The 20,987-nt window shown below is 42.4% G+C and overlaps 2 protein-coding genes across 3 annotated transcripts; both read right to left on the reverse strand.

The window, feature by feature from the left end:
• Positions 1–910: 910 nt before the first annotated feature.
• On the reverse strand, positions 911–5,740 carry OTOR (otoraplin). The gene is made up of 4 exons (XM_077925333.1): positions 5,384–5,740; positions 4,518–4,657; positions 2,485–2,595; positions 911–1,222 (listed from the first exon to the last, which is right to left on the reverse strand). Exons 1-4 carry the CDS (start codon positions 5,670–5,672, stop codon positions 1,199–1,201), a joined length of 564 nt encoding a protein of 187 aa, XP_077781459.1. The 5' UTR covers positions 5,673–5,740; the 3' UTR covers positions 911–1,198.
• A 3,538-nt stretch (positions 5,741–9,278) lies between these two features.
• SNRPB2 (small nuclear ribonucleoprotein polypeptide B2) lies at positions 9,279–17,660 on the reverse strand. Of its 2 annotated transcripts, XM_028722282.2 has the most exons (8): positions 17,507–17,660; positions 16,033–16,148; positions 15,824–15,910; positions 15,125–15,297; positions 12,762–12,899; positions 11,802–11,852; positions 10,995–11,083; positions 9,279–9,758 (listed from the first exon to the last, which is right to left on the reverse strand). In XM_028722282.2, exons 3-8 carry the CDS (start codon positions 15,885–15,887, stop codon positions 9,599–9,601), a joined length of 675 nt encoding a protein of 224 aa, XP_028578115.1. In that variant the 5' UTR covers positions 15,888–15,910; positions 16,033–16,148; positions 17,507–17,660; the 3' UTR covers positions 9,279–9,598. The 2 variants fall into 2 exon arrangements, with proteins under 2 accessions (XP_028578115.1, XP_028578114.1); XM_028722281.2 differs by lacking the exon at positions 16,033–16,148 and having other exon boundaries at positions 17,507–17,659.
• Positions 17,661–20,987: the final 3,327 nt, after the last annotated feature.

Here is a 20,987-nt window from a genome sequence, read left to right on the forward strand (position 1 = left end):
CTGGGCCAACGCATGCTTATTCCTTACACACTTATGCATGAGCTCGCTTGCCCATCAAACTGACAGGTAAAGCAATCCAATGCAGCCCATAGCTGTCGTCAGTACAAGACAGAAGCATATGAGGGAATGAAAAATGAAGAGATGTTATGCATGTCCTGCTGCCTTCCAAACAACAAGGGTAAAGGTAAAGGGACCCCTGATCATTAGGTCCAGTCGTGGCCGACTCTTGGGTTGCGGCACTCATCTCCCTTTATTGGCTGAGCTCCTGGGTCATGTGGCCAGCATGACTAAGCTGCTTCTGGCGAACCAGAGCAGCGCACAGAAATGCCGTTTACCTTCCCACCAGAGTGGTATCTATTTATCTACTTGCACTTTGACGTGCTTTTGAACTGCTAGGTTGGCAGGAGCAGGGACCGAGCAACGGGAGATCACCCCGTCGCGGGGATTCGAACTGCCGACCTTCTGTTCGGCAAGTCCTAGGTTCTGTGGTTTAAACCACAGCGCCACCTGCGTCTCCTCGAACGGCAAAAACCTCCCTTAAACAATGTATCCTTGATAACCTCAAATTGTGACATAGCAAAATAAAATGTTTCCCTTTTGCCTTTTATTTAGCAACACAAAACACATTAGTGCAGTGGTTCCCAACCTTTTTGGGGCCATGCCCCACCTAAAATCCTGACACACACACCCCGGTGACATATATTTTTTATTATTCAAAAAGTGTACTCCTATTCATGTGGAGGAAGCCTAAAAGGCCATTAACTGTTAATAACTCATTCTCAAATTGCCCCCCCCTCAAAAATCAAATTGCCCCCCTGTGGGGCATGTGCCCTGCACTGGGAACCACAGCATTAGAGGAAACAACAGGCTCAGGCAAATGGACGAAGCACAAATGGTAGGCACCTGCCTATAATATTTAGCATTTATTGCTCTGAAAAGTAACAAAGAGAGTACTGTCATTTAAAAGGCAATAGCAGTTTGGGGCATTGGTTAAAATCACTTGCAAAGTAAATCAAAATTACATATTAGTCCTATTGATGTGTTTTTCTTCCCTTTCTATTGGAAAAAAGGTGTTTAGGAAAAAGAGACTTCCTGTTTTTCCCTAGAATCTACAACAGGAAAGGCAGAAGATCTTCTTTTGCTCAGCGCTTCTGTACTTCCTTTCTTTAACTGTCCTGGTTGACCACTTTACAGACTTCTATTCACAGAAGAAATCGATGGCCTGAGAAAGAGAACATGTTGTTGTTGTTGTTGTTGTTGTTGTTGTTGTTGTTGTTGTTGTTGTTGTTTGGGTTCACTGTTATAGTTTTTAAACACAGTAAGCAATTAGAGCCAATTCTGAACAAAGGGAGTTGTGGAAAATCAGTTGCTTTGACAACATGATGTGTTGGGTCCAGACAGCCACGCTCCTTGTTGAGGCCCAACTGAACTCAAGAGTTCTTAAGTTACTTCAGCGGCTCTCCTCCAAGCATGACTTACTAGATTCAATCTAGAGTGGATCTACACAGATATAAACACTGTGGAAATGCTTTTTTTTAAAACGTAAAATATATATGGGATTTGCCATTAGCTCATCAGCCCCATCTAGTGTCATATTTAGTGCCACACATCTAGAGTCACACTTAAAATGCACTTAAAACATTATATTTGCAGCTGTATAGCTGAGTCCCCAGTGTCTTCTAGGACCACCTCTGACTTGGCTTTTTGAAAAGCAAATGTCCCATGTTTCTTGCAAAGTTGCATACAAGAGCAATGTTGCATTTCAGGAAATACTAAGACCCAGTCTCACTTCTGTATTTGGTTAGCACAAGCTGCAGTAGCCTCAGGGATGGAGGCTGTTCTGGCAGCTTTTAGGATTTTGTTGCGTTTCCTGCCTCTTCGCCCCACAAAAAGCCTCTGATGCTGTATTCTCCATGACAGGAGCTGGGTTCCCCCTTAAAACCTGAAGTCAAGGTAGTTGAATAACATCTCCATCTTCACCTTCCCCAATGAGAAGGCCTCTAGAATAGTGCCTGCGTAGAGCCCAGGTGGCTGGTTTGCCACCTCAGTGAGAACTAAGCCAAAGTTACGTTTAGGAAAGAAACTTGTAGTGCTTTCAGAACTCAAATAAGGAGAAAAACAAACAAGGAAAGTCAATGTCCCTCTGTGAAGGAAACCAATAACTCAGAAGGTGAGACTGTAAAACACAGCGCAATCAGGAAAAAGCAATTGGAAGCAGTCTCACCAAACAAGCACAGAGCATACCTTGTGCCCAGAGGAGTGTTGTTCTCAGCGTACACGAGGCCAGAACCAAATCAATAAGAAACATCTTGCAGAGGCTTATTCAGTAATTTCAAGGATGCAAAATTTTCACTCAGTTACCTTAGCAGAACGTATGAGGTCACCAATTATGGGGTCACCAATATTCAGCAACTGCGGAAGCTTCGGCCACAAACCATCAAAGCATTTGTGTAGCAACATTTGCATAGCTTGCTCATTTCTTACCTTCGTGGAAACTGTCTCGTTTGCTTCCTGATAGATGTGCTGCTCTGTGACTAAATTCCTGGGGAAATATCCAACAGTGCCCATCTGGTCCTCGTACTGCTGTGCATAAACCTTACGGGTTAGATCAAACAAGCCTGGAGTTAAGCGCCACCATTCTTCAGAGTAAATGAATTCGCTGCTCTGTTGGAAGCATGAGCTACCCCAGTCACCCTGTACACTCTTTGAGATTATTTCGGTCAGCATAAGATACTAACAAAACAGATTTGTTCTTGTTGTTGTTTACCAAAAGGCACATATAAGTAATTGCATTTCCAAGAATGAGACCAAGAAAAATGTGAGATCATACAGATTTTAATTCCTCTTCTGTAGACTTGACTAATCATATTCTTAAAAGCCTTATTTCCTTAAACTGGGATTTCTTGAAAAGGTTTGCCCTGGACAATACCCAACTCCATTTCAAAGGGTTTCTGGGCAAGAGGTTCTCTGGTGGGTCGCATTCTGTTGACAATGGAGCCTGGTGGATTAACTGGTGCTGAGGCATTTTGAAGTAGTGCTCCGTAGCTGGGTCTAGCCATGAGTTAAATTTCCCACAATGCTCCAGAATGACAATACAGTGGTGCCTCACAAGACGAAATTAATCCGTTCCACGATTCTCTTCGTCTAGCGGTTTTTTCGTCTTGCGAAGCAACCCCATTAGCGGCTAAGCGGATTAGCGCTATTAGCGGTTTAGCGGCTCAGCGGCTATTAAAGGCTTAGCGGCTTAGCTGCTAAAAGGCTATTAGCGGCTTAGTGGCTTAGAAAAAGGGGGGAAGCGGGGGGGGGGGGAAATGGCGAGACTCGCAAGACATTTTCATCTTGCGAAGCAAGCCCATAGGGAAATTCGTCTTGCGAAGCGCATCGCAAACGGAAAACCCTTTCGTCTAGCGGGTTTTCCGTCTTGCGAGGCATTCGTCATGCGGGGCACCACTGTACATCAAGACAGTGCTATTTTTCAGTGGGGAGGGGAGAGAGATGCCAGAACTCACCAAGAACGCTTCCTTGATCTCTTATAATGGCAATGGCACCCACCTGAGAGGTGCCAGAATTCAGTTTCAGAGAGTTCAGACTAAAAATTTTAAAAAGCCCAGCAGCAGAGGCCATTTTTTTGGACTCATCAAACTGGTCTCACTTTGAATTCCAAATCAGTTTTTTGAGGGAGGCTCAGCTGTCATGGTAATGTGTACTGACACTGGCCTTGCCCTGGACATTTCAATAAATACTGGAAATATTCCAGTGTTTCACTAGAACCTAGTGGCTTTGTGCAAAAGCAGGTCTAACATACATAGCACAGACCCAAAGAATAGCTTGAAGGCGTGGCGGGCGGGGGGGTGGACCTTTGCTGAAGACAAAGTCCAGGCCTGGCTAATACCTGAGTGCTTGAAAACTGCCCCCCAAGCAGCACTGCCAAACACTGTTCCTGCAAAGTTTTCCCTACACACACACCCCACTTGAGGATCAAGGAAAGCCTTTGGAATGAGGCAAGGGACAATACGGGACAATATTCCCAAAAGTGCCATCTTCTGAGAGTGAAAATGTCTTTCTTCTCAAGCCAGGCAGCTGTGAATCCAATACCCCTTTGTATGCTTGCTTTGAATTCCAAAACAAAAGAAAGGTGAGGCATACATGTAACATATAAATGTATTTTTAATGTTTTCATAAGGTAAGTATTTCTTCAGTCCACTTTAGAAGCCTTCCCCATGCCTTCTTATTTTTACTTTGGCACAAAACTCATTCTCTCTCTCTCTCTCTCTCTCTCTCTCTCTCTCTCTCTCTTTTAAGAAGGCTGAGTGTTTTTTAACCTCCCTGCTTCCCCCATGAAGTGCTGAGCGAGGGAAGGGAACAGATGCTTCTGGACATACAGGTGAGCTTGTGAGAATATCGCCTTGCCCTGTCCAAGGAGAGGTGGGGCAGGGGTTTCTCTTAAAACTGTGGATACTGGGGAGTAAATAGCCATGCAGACATAAGATGTGATTTAACATAGGGAAGGTCCTTACACTCCCAGCCCAGAATTCTCCAGCTCCTCTTTCTGGCACTAGCTTTGAGTAAACGTAGATCAGTTGCCCCTTTCTGACGTTAATAAATCGGCAGTCTGGCGCGTTGTAATCGTCTTCCGCCCTTGCCAGGGAGATGGCATCTGGGGGTGGGAAAAAAAACCAGTAAGATTTTATACAGAATTAAAGGGCTGGGTGGTAAGAAGAGGAAATCCTCGTTAATTTTGCAAAGGCAATCATAGAAGCATCCCTTTCCACATTCACAGTTCATCTTCTGAGAAGTCTGCAAAAGCTATCTACATTTTGTTTTGTTTTGACATTTATATACCACTCTTTTCCACCAGGGAGCTCGAGGTGGTGTACAGTGGTACCTCAGGTTAAGAACTTAATTCGTTCTGCAGGTCCATTCTTAACCTCAAACTGTTCTTAACCTGAAGTATCACTTTAGCTAATGGGGCCTCCCGCTGCCGCTGCGCTGCTGCTGCACGATTTCTGTTCTCATCCTGAAGTAAAGTTCTTAACCCAAGGTACTATTTCTGGGTTAGCAGAGTCTGTAACCTGAAGCGTCTGTAACCCGAGGTACCACTGTACATGTTTTTGCCCGTTCCCATTTTATCCTCACAACAACCCTGCAAAGCAGGTAAGGTTATGCCAGCCCAAGAGCACCCAGTGAACATGGGGGCTTAGTGGGAATTTGAACTCTGGTCTTCAAATCCCAGTCCTACCCTCTAACCGCTACACCAATATATATTTATGAAAAATATATCCATAAATTTAAAGTTATGCCTGGCATATGGCAAACCACAGAGGGATTCATTCATGCAAGAGTTCACATTTTCAGCACACAGTTTCACAAGCGGGTGACTTACATAAGCACTCCTGATCGGCGCACAGCTTCTTGCTTGCCAGCTTGTCCATAAAAATTCCCTTCGCGACCATCGGGAAAGTGAATCCAAGAAACAGCAGAAACATCAGCATGCTAACAGTGTGAGGCATTTTCTTCTCTCCCAGGCACCTCGCTCTCACTCCCTTACATAAAAGGAACAGGTTAAGGAACAGCTCTCTATTATATATGTATAAAAAAAAAACATTAAGATGCAATTTTGGAGGGTGGGGATGAGAAGCTCTCTGACCAATAGGAAGTTGTGAGGGCAACATTCTATCGCTTTTAAAGAGCCGGGAAAACTTCAGAGGGACCCTTTTGCTTTATTTGCCAGGAGTTTTTAAATGCCTGCCTCTTGCTGCAGTTAAGTCAAGCTCAACATCACATTCAGCAGATTTTGTGCAAGGATGAAAAACAACAGATCCCCATTAATTATACAGGTTTCCAATCTTACGGGCTGGTTTAAGGTGTAGCAGAAACACAAAGAATCCTATGTTGGCCATGGGCTGGGGAGGAAGTGCCAGAGGAACTTTGCCAACAAAAACCAGACCGATTCCAGTGCAAAGAGACAAGCCATCTTCCCCCACCAGGAGCTTATGAGCCACAGATGATGGATTTTTCGGTCCTAGCCAACCTAACCGGAAGAGTCCGCGACCAGAAAGAGGAGGAGTATCAGGAAGAATGGACTGAATTTAATGATTAGTTAAATATGTCAAGTTAAATTAATTGGAAACAGCTTGCAGATACCTAATTGCCTTAGGATTTTATAAAAGTTAAGTGATGAATTTATATGTTTAATTTCAAAATGGAAAGATCTAAGGATGTTAACGTTTAAGTTAAACTTTATAAGAACTGTGATTTGGAAAACCTTTAAAAGGATATGCATTGAAATTCAACCAAGGGGAAGCGAGGAAGTCACTTAACAATGTTAATAAGTGTAATTTCTAATAAGGTTATGGGAAGGAGCTTATGAGCCACATCGGCAGTAATGCAGCTCATAGGAGTGGGATGCGATTTCAGCCATCAAGTTGTGGGTTTATATGTAGATGCTTGCTTTTGATCCCCATTCCATGAGCCAGTTGCTATCTCAAAGGGTTATATTTGAAGTTTGCAGCAACGTATGGCCTCCACAGGGACGCAGGTGGCACTGTGGGTTAAAGCCTCAGCACCTAGGACTTGCCGATCGAAAGGTCGGCGGTTCGAATCCCTGTGGCGGGGTGCGCTCCCGTTGCTCGGTCCCAGCGCCTGCCAACCTAGCAGTTCAAAAGCACCTTCGGGTGCAAGTAGATAAATAGGGACCGCTTACTAGCGGGAAGGTAAACGGTGTTCCGTGTGCGGCTCTGGCTCGCCAGAGCAGCGATGTCACGCTGGCCACGTGACCCGGAAGTGTCTGCGGACAGCACTGGCTCCCGGCCTATAGAGTGAGATGAGCGCACAACCCTAGAGTCTGGCAAGACTGCCCCGTACGGGCAGGGGTACCTTTACCTTTACCTTTATGGCCTCACAAAGCACCTGAAGAATACTACAGATGACTGAGCTACTATATGTGAGTGTCAAATGTAAGGCCATTACAAATTATCACATCCTATTGTGGCTGGTTTCATGACCCTCCAGAACAGCAAGGAAGGCAGGACATAAGGGCTGAAAGGAGAAGGAGTAGGAATTTATTCCCCTTTTTCTGACAAGCAGAAGGGACGCGGGTGGCGCTGTGGTCTAAACCACAGAGCCTAGGACTTGCCGATCAGAAGGTTGGCGGTTCGAATCCCAGCGATGGGGTGAACTTCCGTTGTTCGGTCCCAGCCCCTGCCCACCTAGCAGTTCAAAAGCACGTCAAAAGTGCAAGTAGATAAATAGGCACCGCTTCGGCGGGAAGGTAAATAGTGTTTCCATGCACTGTTCTCCAGAAACAGCATGGTCATGCTGGCCACATGATCCGGAAGCTGTCTGCGGACAAACGGCGGCTACCTCGGCCTATACAGAGAGAAGAGCGCCGCAACCCCAGAGTCGTTCACAACTGGACCTAACCACCAGGGGGTACCTTTACGTTTTCTGACAAGCAAGAGCCACCTCCATTTAGAAACTGAGACATTCAGTGGGGTATGAATTATGAAAACAAACAAAATGAATCAAAATCCTTTCCAGAAAGTCTCATATCTCTTTTCAGCCAACATTGGCTCCCAAATCAGTTTGTAATGAATCTGCAAAAAGGTGTAATGTATTGAATGGTCCCGGAAGACCCTTACTGTCGTGTTGCATCAAGCCTCCTCCCCTTTCAACAGTATCTGAAAGTATATCTTCTTTCTATAGGCTTTTAATGTTTAAATCTGCTGTTGCCTCTGGCTTGACCTTAACTGCATCGCATGTCATGAATTGCTGCCTTCTATTTGTTTGGTTCAAGTGTGTTTTGTTTCTGTTTTGTGTTGTCATCTGCTCAGATTACAAATGTAGAAGAGTGGGATACAGGTATGTGATTATTTCTTTACGAGTTTATGGCAAACTTCTGCTCCTTGGCAGTAAATGTTATCGTACAAAGGGCTTCCCAGGGACATCTGGAGTTGCAGGTGGACCTGGCTAAGAAGTAGGTGGCAGAACAGAAAAGCAGCCCTTCCCTGAATTTAGGGGAGTTCGTGATGACCAACACCCATTCTACACAAGTTATTTAACTATATTCAAGGCTAAGAACCAGATGTGCTTAGTATAAGCCTAGAGTTTCCACTGACCCCAACCACCCAGGGTCACTCTAAATTAAAAGCTGGGTATCCAAGAACACAACATCAAGCAGAGACGAATACAAACGCAATGCTTTGGAGCATCAATGGCGCTGAATTCAGACAGAATCAGTATTTCAATGACCATATTATTGAATAGGGAGTTTAACATTCAAACCCATTTGACACCCCCCTGCTATGTAGACTTCTTATATTACATTCTGCAGATAATGGGTTCATTTAAAATGAAACTATCATGCTCACATTCAGTTCACCGTGTGGCTTGTTCAGATTCTGGGGAAACATCTGGATAGCAGCTCCCTATTACTGCAGGGGCTTAGTGATACCAACTGCATATTTCAGGAGGACACTGTATACATATGGACACCTGCAAATCACCTGGGAGATACCCCCTTTCCCAATAGTGATGCTAAGACTACTGAAGTCAGTGACTACTGATGAATGTATTTCCTTATTTACATCTTTATGGTAAAATACTGGTCCAATTTTGGATGCAGTCATACCTTGGTTGTTGAACGCCCTGGAACTCGGACGTTTTGGCTCCTGAACACCACAAACCCAGAAGTGATTGTTCCACATTGCAAACGTTCTTTTGGAAACCGAACGTCTGACGGGGCTTCCACGGCTTCTGATTGGCTACAGGTGCTTCCTGCAGCCAATCAGAAGCTGCTATTTGGTTTTTGAACGTTTTGGAAGTTGAACAGACTTCTGGAACGGATTCCGTTCCGACTTCCAAGGTATGACTATTTATCCAATACATCTTTCCAAATAATCTATACTGCATTGTCTACTCTAGACAGATCCCATCCCTGACAGTATTATTTTCACAAGCAGCTCATCCAAGATTGTTGACAACTCTTTCAAAATACAGAACAGCCTCTCAGTTATCTGTATCTTCAGCAGGACATCTGGAGTTGTATCTAAGGAAGGTATCCCATTGGCACAAGGGAGCACTCCCTCAATCTCCCTTGTGCCCCTTACTCCAAATCTGTTTTTAGGGTTCCCCCAGCCCTCCAGAGCAGGTTTTGGGGTAGTGAAAGAACTAATGGAATGAGCATGTATTTCAAACCATTAGCATTTCCAAGTACATTTCCAGTCCCTAGCAAGTTGGCAAGAACTATTGCTTTTGATGAAACACAAGTACACCTTAGATTACTGTTTCAAGAGAGAAAATGCACCTTTATTTCTGAACAGGTAACTTTACTGTGAAGGAGCCCCTCCAGTCACAGTATACAAAATGGACTTATGTACAACAACCAAATTTTACAGCTTCCAGCTTTTCAGCTGGCATTCCTTGAATGTGTTTAGAATCTTTACATACTTGTACTGGCTAACTCCCAACAATGCCATACCAGATGTTTTCCTTAAATTCAAGGAACCAAACTTCAGTCAATCCAAATTACCCTACAGCATGTAGGGGGAAGGGAAAAACCAAACTAAGCAAGTCCTTCAGGGATCCTAGTTTCCTTCCATCACTTCTTGGCATAAGTGATTTTCATTGCGTGCGAAGGGGTAATTTTGAATCCTTGGAGGGCGTCGCGAGCGGCTCCAGCCTGCCCATCATTTTCAAACTCCACAAATGCGATGTCGTGTCTGCCGGGCACCAGGCGCACTTCTTTGAAACCAGGGAACCTTGAGAGATAAAAATTTAAACACGATGACATGCTTTAATTTTGCAGGTTACAGGGCTGTTCTTATTCTCCAACCAAAAAAAGTTTATAAAATTGAAATTCACGGTTGAAAATAAAGCTGAAATAAAGCTATAGGCTGAATTTGCCAAGTAAAACATACCAAGGATGCCAGGAACATATTTGTAACACAATGAAAAACAGAGCAGCTGAAATGCAGGAATTACAGACTTCAGACAATTTTTTTTTCATTTTATGAAGCCCACTTCGTGCCAAACTATTTTTCAGTTAATTTCCATTCAACAGATACGATTCCCAGAATGGATTTGTTCTTCTGTTTCCAAACCTTCTCCTACAGAGCTGATTCAACACAATCTCTATCCAGCCTTGACAAAGCATAAATTACTAGAATGACTAACTTAGAAGTCACATGATGTACACTTACCCAAGTATACAATGTATGGGTATTTATGTTTTGCCAAATATTTCTATACCTTAAATGCAACATATTTCACATTAAACTGTAAAAATCGGTCTGCATGGCTACTGTTTCTAAAACTTATGTTCAGTCAGACTATAAACACAGACATCCTGCACTTAATCCGAGACAGGTTAAAAGCCATGTTTGATATTGTCTTTCCTTGTCCCTCAAACATGGCTCATTACCAGCATCCCAGTTTTATTTTTAGAAATCCATTGGCTATTCTGCCTTTCTTACTCATAAATATAAATTTAAATCAGCAGCTAATCCAAGAGGCAGCATGAAAGTTGCATGAACAGCCACTTCCTTGTTATTTGAAATGTCTTTGCCACCAGAGGCCAAAAACCTGAATTCATTCAGCTTGAACATAAGTAAATAGGCCATTTCTTAAGTCACATCTGACAATAACAATGAGTTTTTGTTCTATGAGTACATATAAATGGCAGCTTGAAAGAAGGAGGTGGGTTTCTAAAGAGTCTTGGATCTCCATAGCCCTCCATAGCCTGCACTGAAGGCTCCATTATCTCAGCCCATCCAAACTGCAAAAACATAGTTGCATAGAACCAGACATCATTCTTTGAGTTCAGATGGTGAAATCTATTGCAAATGACAGAAGACCACATATCTCACCACTGGGTTCTTAACAGCCCAATCCTGTGCAGTTTACTACAAAAAATTCCACCAATTTTGTTGATAATCTCAAATGCAGGTGTAAAGGATTGTAGAACTATGTATATATATGTATCTAGATGAACTTACTGATTGAACAGCATTGACAACATCATTTCATTGGTCTCTTCTGGCAAGTTGTTGAGGAAAAGTATGTAGTTCGGTGGATTATCAGGCACCTGTAAAGGAAGCAGCAAATAATGTGCTATGGTACGCCAAAACCACATTTGCTTTAATATTTATAAATGTTAACAATAGCTATTTTGGCATAACTCATTGACGTTAACCCAAGAAGCTGCCAATTCTTCTTCTGACATAAGAGAATTGGGGTAGACGTAAACAGCTTCAAGTTGTTTGTTTGTTTCTGCATTTCACAAGTTTTAAGGTTAGCTAAGGAGTCTAATACAATCAGGCGGCTATTCTGAGCATTTTCAGTTAAGAATACATCTAGATAGTGTACTCCACAACATCTCCCCTGCAAAAGGTCCGGGTAGTTGGCACTTCAGGCATTCAACAGCTGTTAGCCCAGTAGTACCTTTAAAAACAAAACCCTCACATACCAAGTATTCAGTTTGTGGTGTGCTATCATCTCTGTTATCATAATAAGGATTTGGCACAATTAGAATGATAGAATTAAATTACAGATTTTGCACACTGTTTGTTTTTTATAAAACAATAAATGGAGGTAGTGTTGTATATTTACAGTCCTTCTAAGCAAATACTAACGGATAACACTTATTGACTGCTAATTAATCATTTACAGAAGTTGGTTATATATGAATAAAGCATGTTGCTTCCAAAATGCATGTATCTGTATACAAAATATGTAGCTCTAAAAAGACCAATGTGGTGATCTGAAATTGGTGTACTTCCAGTGCAAAGGATGTTAAGGATTACCTGTTGATTCTGCGAGTTTGCTTGGGAATTTGCTGAATTCTGGTTTGCTCCCTATTAAGAAATAAAAAGATTTTTTGTTTTTAACTTATGCTTCAAGACCTGAAGTCAGTATTAAAAACCCACGTATATTATGATTTACCCTACAGAGTTGCTAGAGGCTCATTTTTTAAATAGAAAAAATTATTTACATGGGCTTATGTTTTTAAGAGGTAAAGGGACCCCTGACCGTTAAGTCTAGTCGCGGGCGACTCTGGAGTTGCGGCGCTCAAGGCCGAGGGAGCCTTGCCACTTGTGGTTTTGCCAACAGTTGCTGGTAGCAAACACACACACACACACACACACACACACACACACACACACACACAGCTGCCTCCTAATTCACCAGCACATACAAGTGACTTTGCCCTCCTATTCCCTCCCCACAACTCCAGTCTTGTTTTTTTGCCAAAAAAAAAAAGATGGACAGGATAGCTGGAAGGAAATATAAAATGCTCAAAGACAAACAAATCCAAACAGGTCTGCAAAGTAAGCAAAAGTACTGGATTCCTCAAATAATTTTCTTCTCACGATAACAGTGCCCATAATACCCAAGCAGAACAAATCTGGGAGATTTTTTATCCTACATGTGGCAGCAATATCACCTGGTAGGTAAAATATTCTTAGCTCAAAGGGGATCAGTAATTTTGCTAGGGAAAAGTACATTTTTTGTTAACTGCTAATCGCATAAAGCTAGTAAAAAACCAACTGTCAGACTCAATTTCACAATCATGTTTCTGTTTCCTCAGAAGCAAGTCCAGCTGATCTTACTCTCAGGTTAAGCAACTGTTGATTTTTATCTGTATTGTTTTGAAACTGAGGCTTAACTCAGCTTACATAATATATAGTTCTGTTCTACATGTCTCCCAACACAAGTGCTTATTCTTTGACTGACGGCAATGAGATCTGGACAAACTCACTTACCTGATTTGGCTTCTTTGCAGCATTAGCAGACTGTTCCAAGGACTTGATCTTCTTCTTCTCTTTCCTTTTCTCTTTATCAGCAAACGTACCACGCATTTTAGAAATCACATCGGAATCCGTTTTTGCATACTGGATGCGCTGTTGAAATTAGAATGTTGCATTAAGCATCAAAGCTGTAAATCTGAGCCTGATATTTTGGAACAGACAAGGAATAAAGGGGAGTGGGTTGAAGGTCACAGAGTATCCAGCTAATGAACTGTTTGAAAAGCTAAGGCAGTGTTATGTATTGCATGCCACCCTAGCCAGAAACAAGGTACATCTCCAAACAAAACATTGGATATGGTCCAGGGTAGGGAAGAACATCCACAAAATACTTGGTTTTCACAATGCATTTGTATCAACATGGAATCCATAAAGATTTTAAAAATACATACTAAAAATAGGATTTTCATACAGAAGATTCAGGTCTTCAGTCATGTTTTAAGAACAGTCCCCTTAAGACATTTACTTCTGTTCAATTCTTGGACATTTTCCAAAGTTGTTTACCCATAAATATATTTGGAATGAGTTGATCGAGGTGTTCCTAACACACTTCACTGGCTGTATTTTAATCAAAAGAGAGCTTTTGACAGTTACATTAAATTAGCAGTCTTATAACAAGGAACTGAAACTTATTTACAGAAGAAACCTAAACATGCTTACTTAGAAGTCTTACTGATCAATGATTTTACTCCCTAGTAAGTGATTTAGGATTGCAGCATTGATCTGCCCTGGAAAGACAATAGGTTTCTCCCAAGAGAAAGCTTAAAATTATTTGTTTGCCTATGGTTGGTATGGTGAGTTTCCAATGAAGGGACTTGTTATGATCTGACAGGATAGAATTTCCACATAATAAATAATAATAATAATAATAATAATAATACTTTATTATTAATACCCCGCCCTCCCCGGCCAAAAGGGGACTCAGAGCGGCTAACATCAGATGTATAACACATTAACATAAAATCAGAAAATAAATTAAAATACACCCTAAAATCAGTTCAGGCTCAGAATAAAATCCAATCAGATGGCAACCTGCAGATTAGAGTTGGGGACCTTAAATGATGCTCACCAGGCCCAACTGTTTGTGCTGAACTTATATGGGCCTGTGAGAAAAAGTGGGAGGCCACTTTCATGCAAGTTCTTATGAAAGGGGGGTGGAGTCAGACTAAACCCCGACCAAAGGCTTGGCGGAACAGCTCCGTCTTGCAGGCCCTGCAGAAAGATGTCAAATCCCACAGGGCCCTGGTCTCTTGTGACAGAGTGTTCCACCAGGCCGGGGCCGCTGCCAAAAAGGCCTTGGCCCTGGTCAAGGCCAGTGTAATCTCCTTGAGGCTCAGGACCTCCCAAATGTTACTATTTGCAGACCTCCAAAATGTTATTATTTGAGGACCGTGAGGTCCTCCGTGGGGCATACCAGGAGAGGCGGCCCCGTAGGTACGAGTGTCCTAGACTGTAGAGGGCAGGATTCAACTAATGAGTCCTGCCAGCAGAAGCCCTGAACAAGAACGTCCACTTGTGCAATGCAGCTTCCCCACTCTCCACTCCCTTAAACAGGCTCACGGGGAGGAGTCAGGAGAACCCCTGGAACAGTGCAGAGAGGCAAAAGAGAGAGGAACATCCCATCTGACAAGCCAAATCACTTGCCCTGAGAGAATGATCAGCATAGCGGGGTGCTGAATTCCTCCCTTTAGTGTTTAAAGAGTCTAGTGAACAGACCAAAAACTTTAAATATACTACCTATTGGTCTAGGCCAGGGATCTGCAACCTTTAAGACAAAAAGAGCGACTTGGACCCGTTTCCGAAGAAAAAAAAAACTGGGAGCCGCAAAACTCGTCATTATAAAAATAACTTTTTTGTCACTTTTTTATTATTTCTTTGTTTGACCCCTCAGAATTACTCCTCCTCATAGAAATAAACGTTAAATTAACAAGTTACCTTTTTGTGTGTGTGTGTTTTTCACTCCCCTTCAAAACAGTGACCAGCGTACATGCCCCCTTTCAATGCAGTGACCAGCGTACATGCCCCTTACAATGTAGCGGGCGGGCGGGAAGGTGACGTCGGGACGGTGCGTGACTAACGCAAGCACAGCCCCCATGCGACATCACAGCCAGTATAGCGCCCGCCACAGTGGGGAGTGTCGGGGCGCACAATGCGCCTCCTCCCCTCGCTAGTATCCGCCCCCGAGCCGCGGCAAAGGTGTAAAAGAGCCACATGCGGCTCCGGAGCCGCGGGTTGCAGACCCCTGGTCTAGGCAGAGAAACCACAAGATCCCCAGCCACATTGTTCTCTTATCATGTTTTGCAGTAAAATATAAAACTCACCATTGGTTTACCATAAAATGGAAAGCCTTGCAACTGTCTCAGGGCATTGGTGGAGGAGCCAAGTTCTTTAAATATAACAAAGGCCTGTCCTCTCATCTTCATCGTCTTTAGAGCCACAATGTCCACTACGTGGCCAAACTGAGAAAACAGTGCATACAGAGATCTTTTCAGTTCTGTTAAGGGAAGGAAGAAAAGGAGAATTATACTTGTATCTATCTGCTTCTAAGACACCACAGCATCTTCAAGGTCAGGGCAATCACTCCAAGAGACAGCACATGACTTGGGCAGGGAAGCCAGCCAAGTTTCTCACTCCAAAATCAGAAAAATCTGACAATGCAACATGCCAAAAATATTATACTTTCCATCATCACCTCTCTTACCCATTGTTTGCTGAAATGTTAACTGCTCCCAGCCAATTCCCCTCATGGGAAATTTTTGTGCCATCACTAGGTATTTCAAAACATCGATAACAATTTACCACTCTGGAGAAAATGGCTAACAAATCATTTATATTTGAATGCTCTTCCCCCCCTCTCTGTGAATTATTAACATTCTCCAGAAAAGCTGAGTTACAAAAATTTACCAAAGACCAATCCTCTCTCATGGTGGTGAAGTGAGGGCATGAAGCAGCTTACTTCCTACAAAAACGTTCTGTTTCTTGACTAAGCGTTCAGAATAAGGAATAATTTATTTTCATACCTTCCTTTTTAATTTTGTCATTAACATTATTGATATACAGTGTGTGGTTTGGTCGGATATCCATCTTTTAATTTCCGTCAAACTGACCTGGAAAAAAAACACACCAAGAATTTATTTAGCGTACTTTCTATAAAAACCAAAACCCTGAAAGCAGCTTATATTGAGTTATCTGATTTTATCCGTGCAATCACAATGTGAGACAGGTGTACCTGAGATATAGTGGCTGGCCCAAGCCTACCCAGCCAGCTTTGTGGCTGCGCAGGGACTGGAAGCCAGGTCTCCCCAGTCCAAGTCCCAACGCTCTAGCCACTAAATGATGAGGGCTCTGTACAACAAAATACAGCATATTTAAAATTAAAGATCACAGCTGACTTATCAGACTACAACATTTAATTTTAAAAAGAATTAGTGGACAATGCTAGCTATTTCTGCTCAACACTGTCCTAGTTTACAGGGTTGGCGAAAGCACCACAAATTGTATCATACTAATTTACATTACTTCTGGTAGCCAAATTGAGCACCATTTGGTGGAAAGGCAGGATGCAAAGTTAACAAAACAAACATGCATTAACTGGCTGCAGCTGCTGCTCAAAAGCCTGTACATAACTTTATTTTTATTGGCAGCATGTGCACCAAGACGAGTTTTTAGCTCAGATGCCAAATCCCTCCTGGCCTAGCTCCCTCTGAATAAAATAAAAATATAAATTATATAAAAATATAAATAAATATAATAAAATAAAATAAATAAAATAAAATACCAGCAAGGGGCTAAGAGAAAACTGGATGTGGCACTGCTGTCGGGTGTTATTGGGTTGTTGTTTTTATTTTGATTATGTATATTGTAGTTTTTATGTTGATCTTTGCTGTGAACCGCCCTGAGACGTCTGGGTATAGGGCAATATATAAATTCAATAAATAATAATGATGCTTTAGGTGGCTACAGGGGCAGGATTTGGCTACACCAACTAGGCTGGCGAAAAGGGTATATACACGTGTGTGTGTGTGTGTGTGTGTGTGGATACCTTGTAAGATTTTTACTAAGTCGCCCTATTTTCCTCTCTTCCACCGCCCCCCCCCCTCGAAAACACTGAGCCCAAAGCTGAAGCGGGACTCACAAAGGCCTCCCTCTCCCTTGAAGCTGGATAATACAGTGGTACCTCGGGTTGAGTACTTAATTCGTTCCGGAGGTCCGTTCTTAACCTTTAGCTAATGGGGCCTGCTAATGGGGCCTGCTGCTGCCGTGCCGCCGCCATGCGATTTCTGTTCTCATCCTGAAGCAAAGTTCTTAACCCGAGGTAATATTTCTGGGTTAGCGGAGTCTGTAACCTGAAGCGTATGTAACCCGAGGTACCACTGTATTACAAAGAGGAGCCAGGTAGATGAGGGAAAAGGCATGGGGAGAGCATGCATGTGGGTGGATGCAAGTAGGGGACCCCCCCACTGCCACCCCCTTTTGTGCTTCTCGCACAAAACCTCCCTTGGAGGCTTCTAAGCAGAAGCCGGATCGGCCACCTGTAGCCCTAGCCGAGATTCCTGCATTGCAGCGGGCTGGACTAGATGGCCCTGGGGGGTCCCTTCTATGAGGAAGTTAAAGAGCCCGATGGTGCCGCCGCTAACCACCCACGGAAAGCGTAGGGAACCCAATAACTCCCCCACCCCTCCCCTCCTTCGCTCTGCCTGTACCGTCTCGATGCCTCAAACTGCCTCCTCCAGCGCGCCACCACCCGACATGCCTCCTTCCTGCCTTCCCTTCCGTTTCCGGCCAGCGGTGAGGTGCACTTCCGCTCTTCCCTCTCGGCCCTCGGTGAAGTTTTCCCTTATAGAGGGCAACCGCCACTGAGGGGGAACGTTTTTCCAGAGAGGTGAGCGGGGATGGGGGGAAGAAAACCTGTAACGCATGCAGCTTGAACTTCCGGTTGAAAAACAACATCCGGAAACCCATCATTGGCCGTAGGTCCATATGGGCTCCGTTGTAGGGCCGCTCTGCGCCTCCTCGTATCTATGGTAAAGCATTGGGAAGCTCCATCCCAGACAGCGAAGCGCTGTAAAAGGAAGTTGGAGACGCTCTAGCCATCCCCCTTTATCGTCTCTTTAGAATTTGCCTTCTTCGCTCGAGGCCGCTCAATCAATGCCAGGACGGCTGATTCGGGACGAGTTTTTCGGCTATCGATTGGTTCATTACCGCTTTGCAAGCGCAGCTGATACAACGATACAGACACGTGTGGTTCACGGGGGTGTTTTTTTTTACTGCTGCTACGTCTTGGGGTGTTTTTTTGGTAAGAAAGGTGCCTCTGAGCACGTACAGAGAGCCCCTCTGAACTGCTACCAGCAGCCATTCAGATTTAAAGAGGCAAAGCACTTCCTTTTAGAAATAATTCCTTGCACATGGAAAATGATATAATAATAATAATAATAATAATAATAATAATAATAATAATAATAATAATAATAATAATAATTTATTTATACATACCCTGCCCATTTGGCTGGGTTTCCCCAGCCACTCTGGGCAGCTTCCAACCGAATATTAAAAACAATACAGTATCATACATTAAAAACTTCCCTAAACAGGGCCGCCTTCAGTTGCCTTTTAAAAGTAAAATAGTTGCTTACTGCCTTGACATCTGCTGGGAGGGTGTTCCACAGGGCAGGCGCCACTATCAATGGTACTGAAAACCGAGTAAATGGACAAAAAATTAGATTTTGTAAAATATGCTGGGATTTATGATATGCAAAATGAACCATGGAAAGAGAAGAACAGAATTCATTTATATTTTAATGATGTTTAAATGAGTATTTTAAATTGTAAAACAGAAAATGTAATAAAAATTATATACATCAAGGCAAAAAAGGAAAAGTCAATTTGCAAAAATGTCTAAATCCAAATCGAAGTGTTGGAAATTTAAAGAGAAAGAAGGTTCTTTTTATCATATGTGGTGGTCTTGTAGCAAGGTTAAAGCTTACTGGGAAATTATATATAATGAATGAGAAAAGATGTTTAAAATAACGTTTGTAAAAAACAACAACCCAGAAGCTTTCCTTTTGGGAATTATAGGGACAGACCTACTCAAACTGTATAGAAATTTATTCGTGTATGCGACTACAGCAGCAAGAATGTTACTCACCCCAAAATGGAAATAAGTAGTAGTCCTGGCAAAAGAAGAATGGATACAAAAACGTATGGAATATGCAGAAATGGCAAAACGTACCAGAAAAATAAGAAATGAGGATATTAAACTTTTTATAAAAGAATGAAAATGGTTTATTGAATATTTACAAATAAACTGTAAACAGATAAGGAGATTGGCAGGATTATTGTAATAACCTGCAGTTTTATAAGTGTATACTGTATATTTAAAGTAGATGAAAAAATTAGCAAATTAAGTTAATTTAGATATGCAGAAGATATTAAAAATAAATTTAAGGAACTGCAGAAAGAGGGGGAAAGAAGTCAAGTTTTGAAATGTTAAAATGATTGTAAAATTATTGCAATGTATAAAATAGAAAATCATATATATATATATATATATATATATATATATATATATATATATATATATATTTCCTAGCACGAATATGGTTAGAGCACTGCACCTGGCAAGACCCACTTAACCATAATGCCAGTCACTGTCTCTCAGCCTAACATGGTGGTTGTGGGTATTGAATGAGGACGGGGAAAACTATGTTGAGTTCCCTGGAGGAAAAATGTGTGATATAAATGCAATAAATCATCATCTTTCTAGGAAAGAAGCTTGAGGAGACAATGGTAAAGGATTGGGCAGCAATTCTTATTCCAAAACACGAGGAGCAAACTGTTTACAGGCCATTTAAGGAACCCATCAATTTTATCATCATCATCATCATCCTTGTTTCAGGTTTTGGTGTGGTTACATTCTGTATAGTTTTTCAGTTACTGGACAAAGCCATCGTGGCAGCATGCAAAATAACACTACACATTCAAAGTGCATAGCTAACATACAAAGAGCCCTGGTGGTTCAGGCCAATTTAGTATTATTTTTTATTATTTGTTACTTAAAGTCTGTATGCCACCCTTCATCCGAAGATTCCAGGGAGGTTCGCAACAGGAGAATACATAATACTGCAAAAATCAAACCAAAACCCACCCAGTAAAGGCTCATATAGAAACACTAATGGGCTCATGGTTCCCTGTACTCCTGCCAAACAATCAAGCTGTGGCAACTGAAACTTCTGAACTCTTTTCCGAGGGCAGCCCAACATGGGGCATTCAATCATCCCAATAGCAGATTACCAATATGCAAAGAACAGAAGCAAGACCGATTGGACTAGGAAGGTAGGTCAACATGTTTGGTCATTCTGAACAGCCCTGTTTTTATAAGTCGCTGAAAAAAGTTGAACTCATTTGTGCTCTTGCAATTTAGTAATTAAATTGTGCCCTGCCATCTCAGTGAATGCCATGAAGTCAGGGTTGTGAGTTGCCGATTGTTGGAGCAAACCTGGGAATTTTGTGTTAAATGGTGGGTTATAAATACAGTAAATAATAGCAATATTAATAGCTGGTGTGCAAGCTGAAATGGCAACACTGAGCATTCATCCTGATCTGTTTGTGAGGAGGTTATCCAATTGTTATCTCTCACTTTCCAGTGCATTTTCACATCACTTTCCTTATTGCATAAAGTCCAACTGGGGCGGGGGGGGGGGAGTGGGTTTGTTGCACAAAGCACCAAATCAACTTTTAACTGTGCAACCTGTATTTGCTATAGCGTGTATGATTGAATCCCACCTGAAAATGGTGGCAGTCCAGAAGCATGCATTTAAGCTGAAAAGGGACTGGCCTTTTCAGCAGCACAAGTGATCAAAGAAAGCTGAGCAGCGAACGCTCCCATGAATGCGTACAGCTTCTCTCACCCATGGCTACAAGTGACAAATTAAGCAGCTGAATTTTAATTTAGAAGATTTCAAGCATATAACTGTAAGGTAAGAAAAAAGAATGTGCAAACCAGAATCGTTTTTCTCAGCAGTCAAGGGACAAAGATATGTTACAGAGGTTTGCCCTTCCAGAATGCTATTGTGCAATGCAGTCCTGCACAGTTTACTCAGAAGTAAGTCCTACAGTGTTCAACAGAGCTTACTCCCTGGATTTCAGCCTTGTATGATAAATGGAGTTGTTATGCAAGGGAGTGCA

Source organism: Podarcis muralis, chromosome 3 (genome assembly GCF_964188315.1).
Source record: "Podarcis muralis chromosome 3, rPodMur119.hap1.1, whole genome shotgun sequence".
NCBI lineage: Eukaryota > Metazoa > Chordata > Lepidosauria > Squamata > Lacertidae > Podarcis > Podarcis muralis.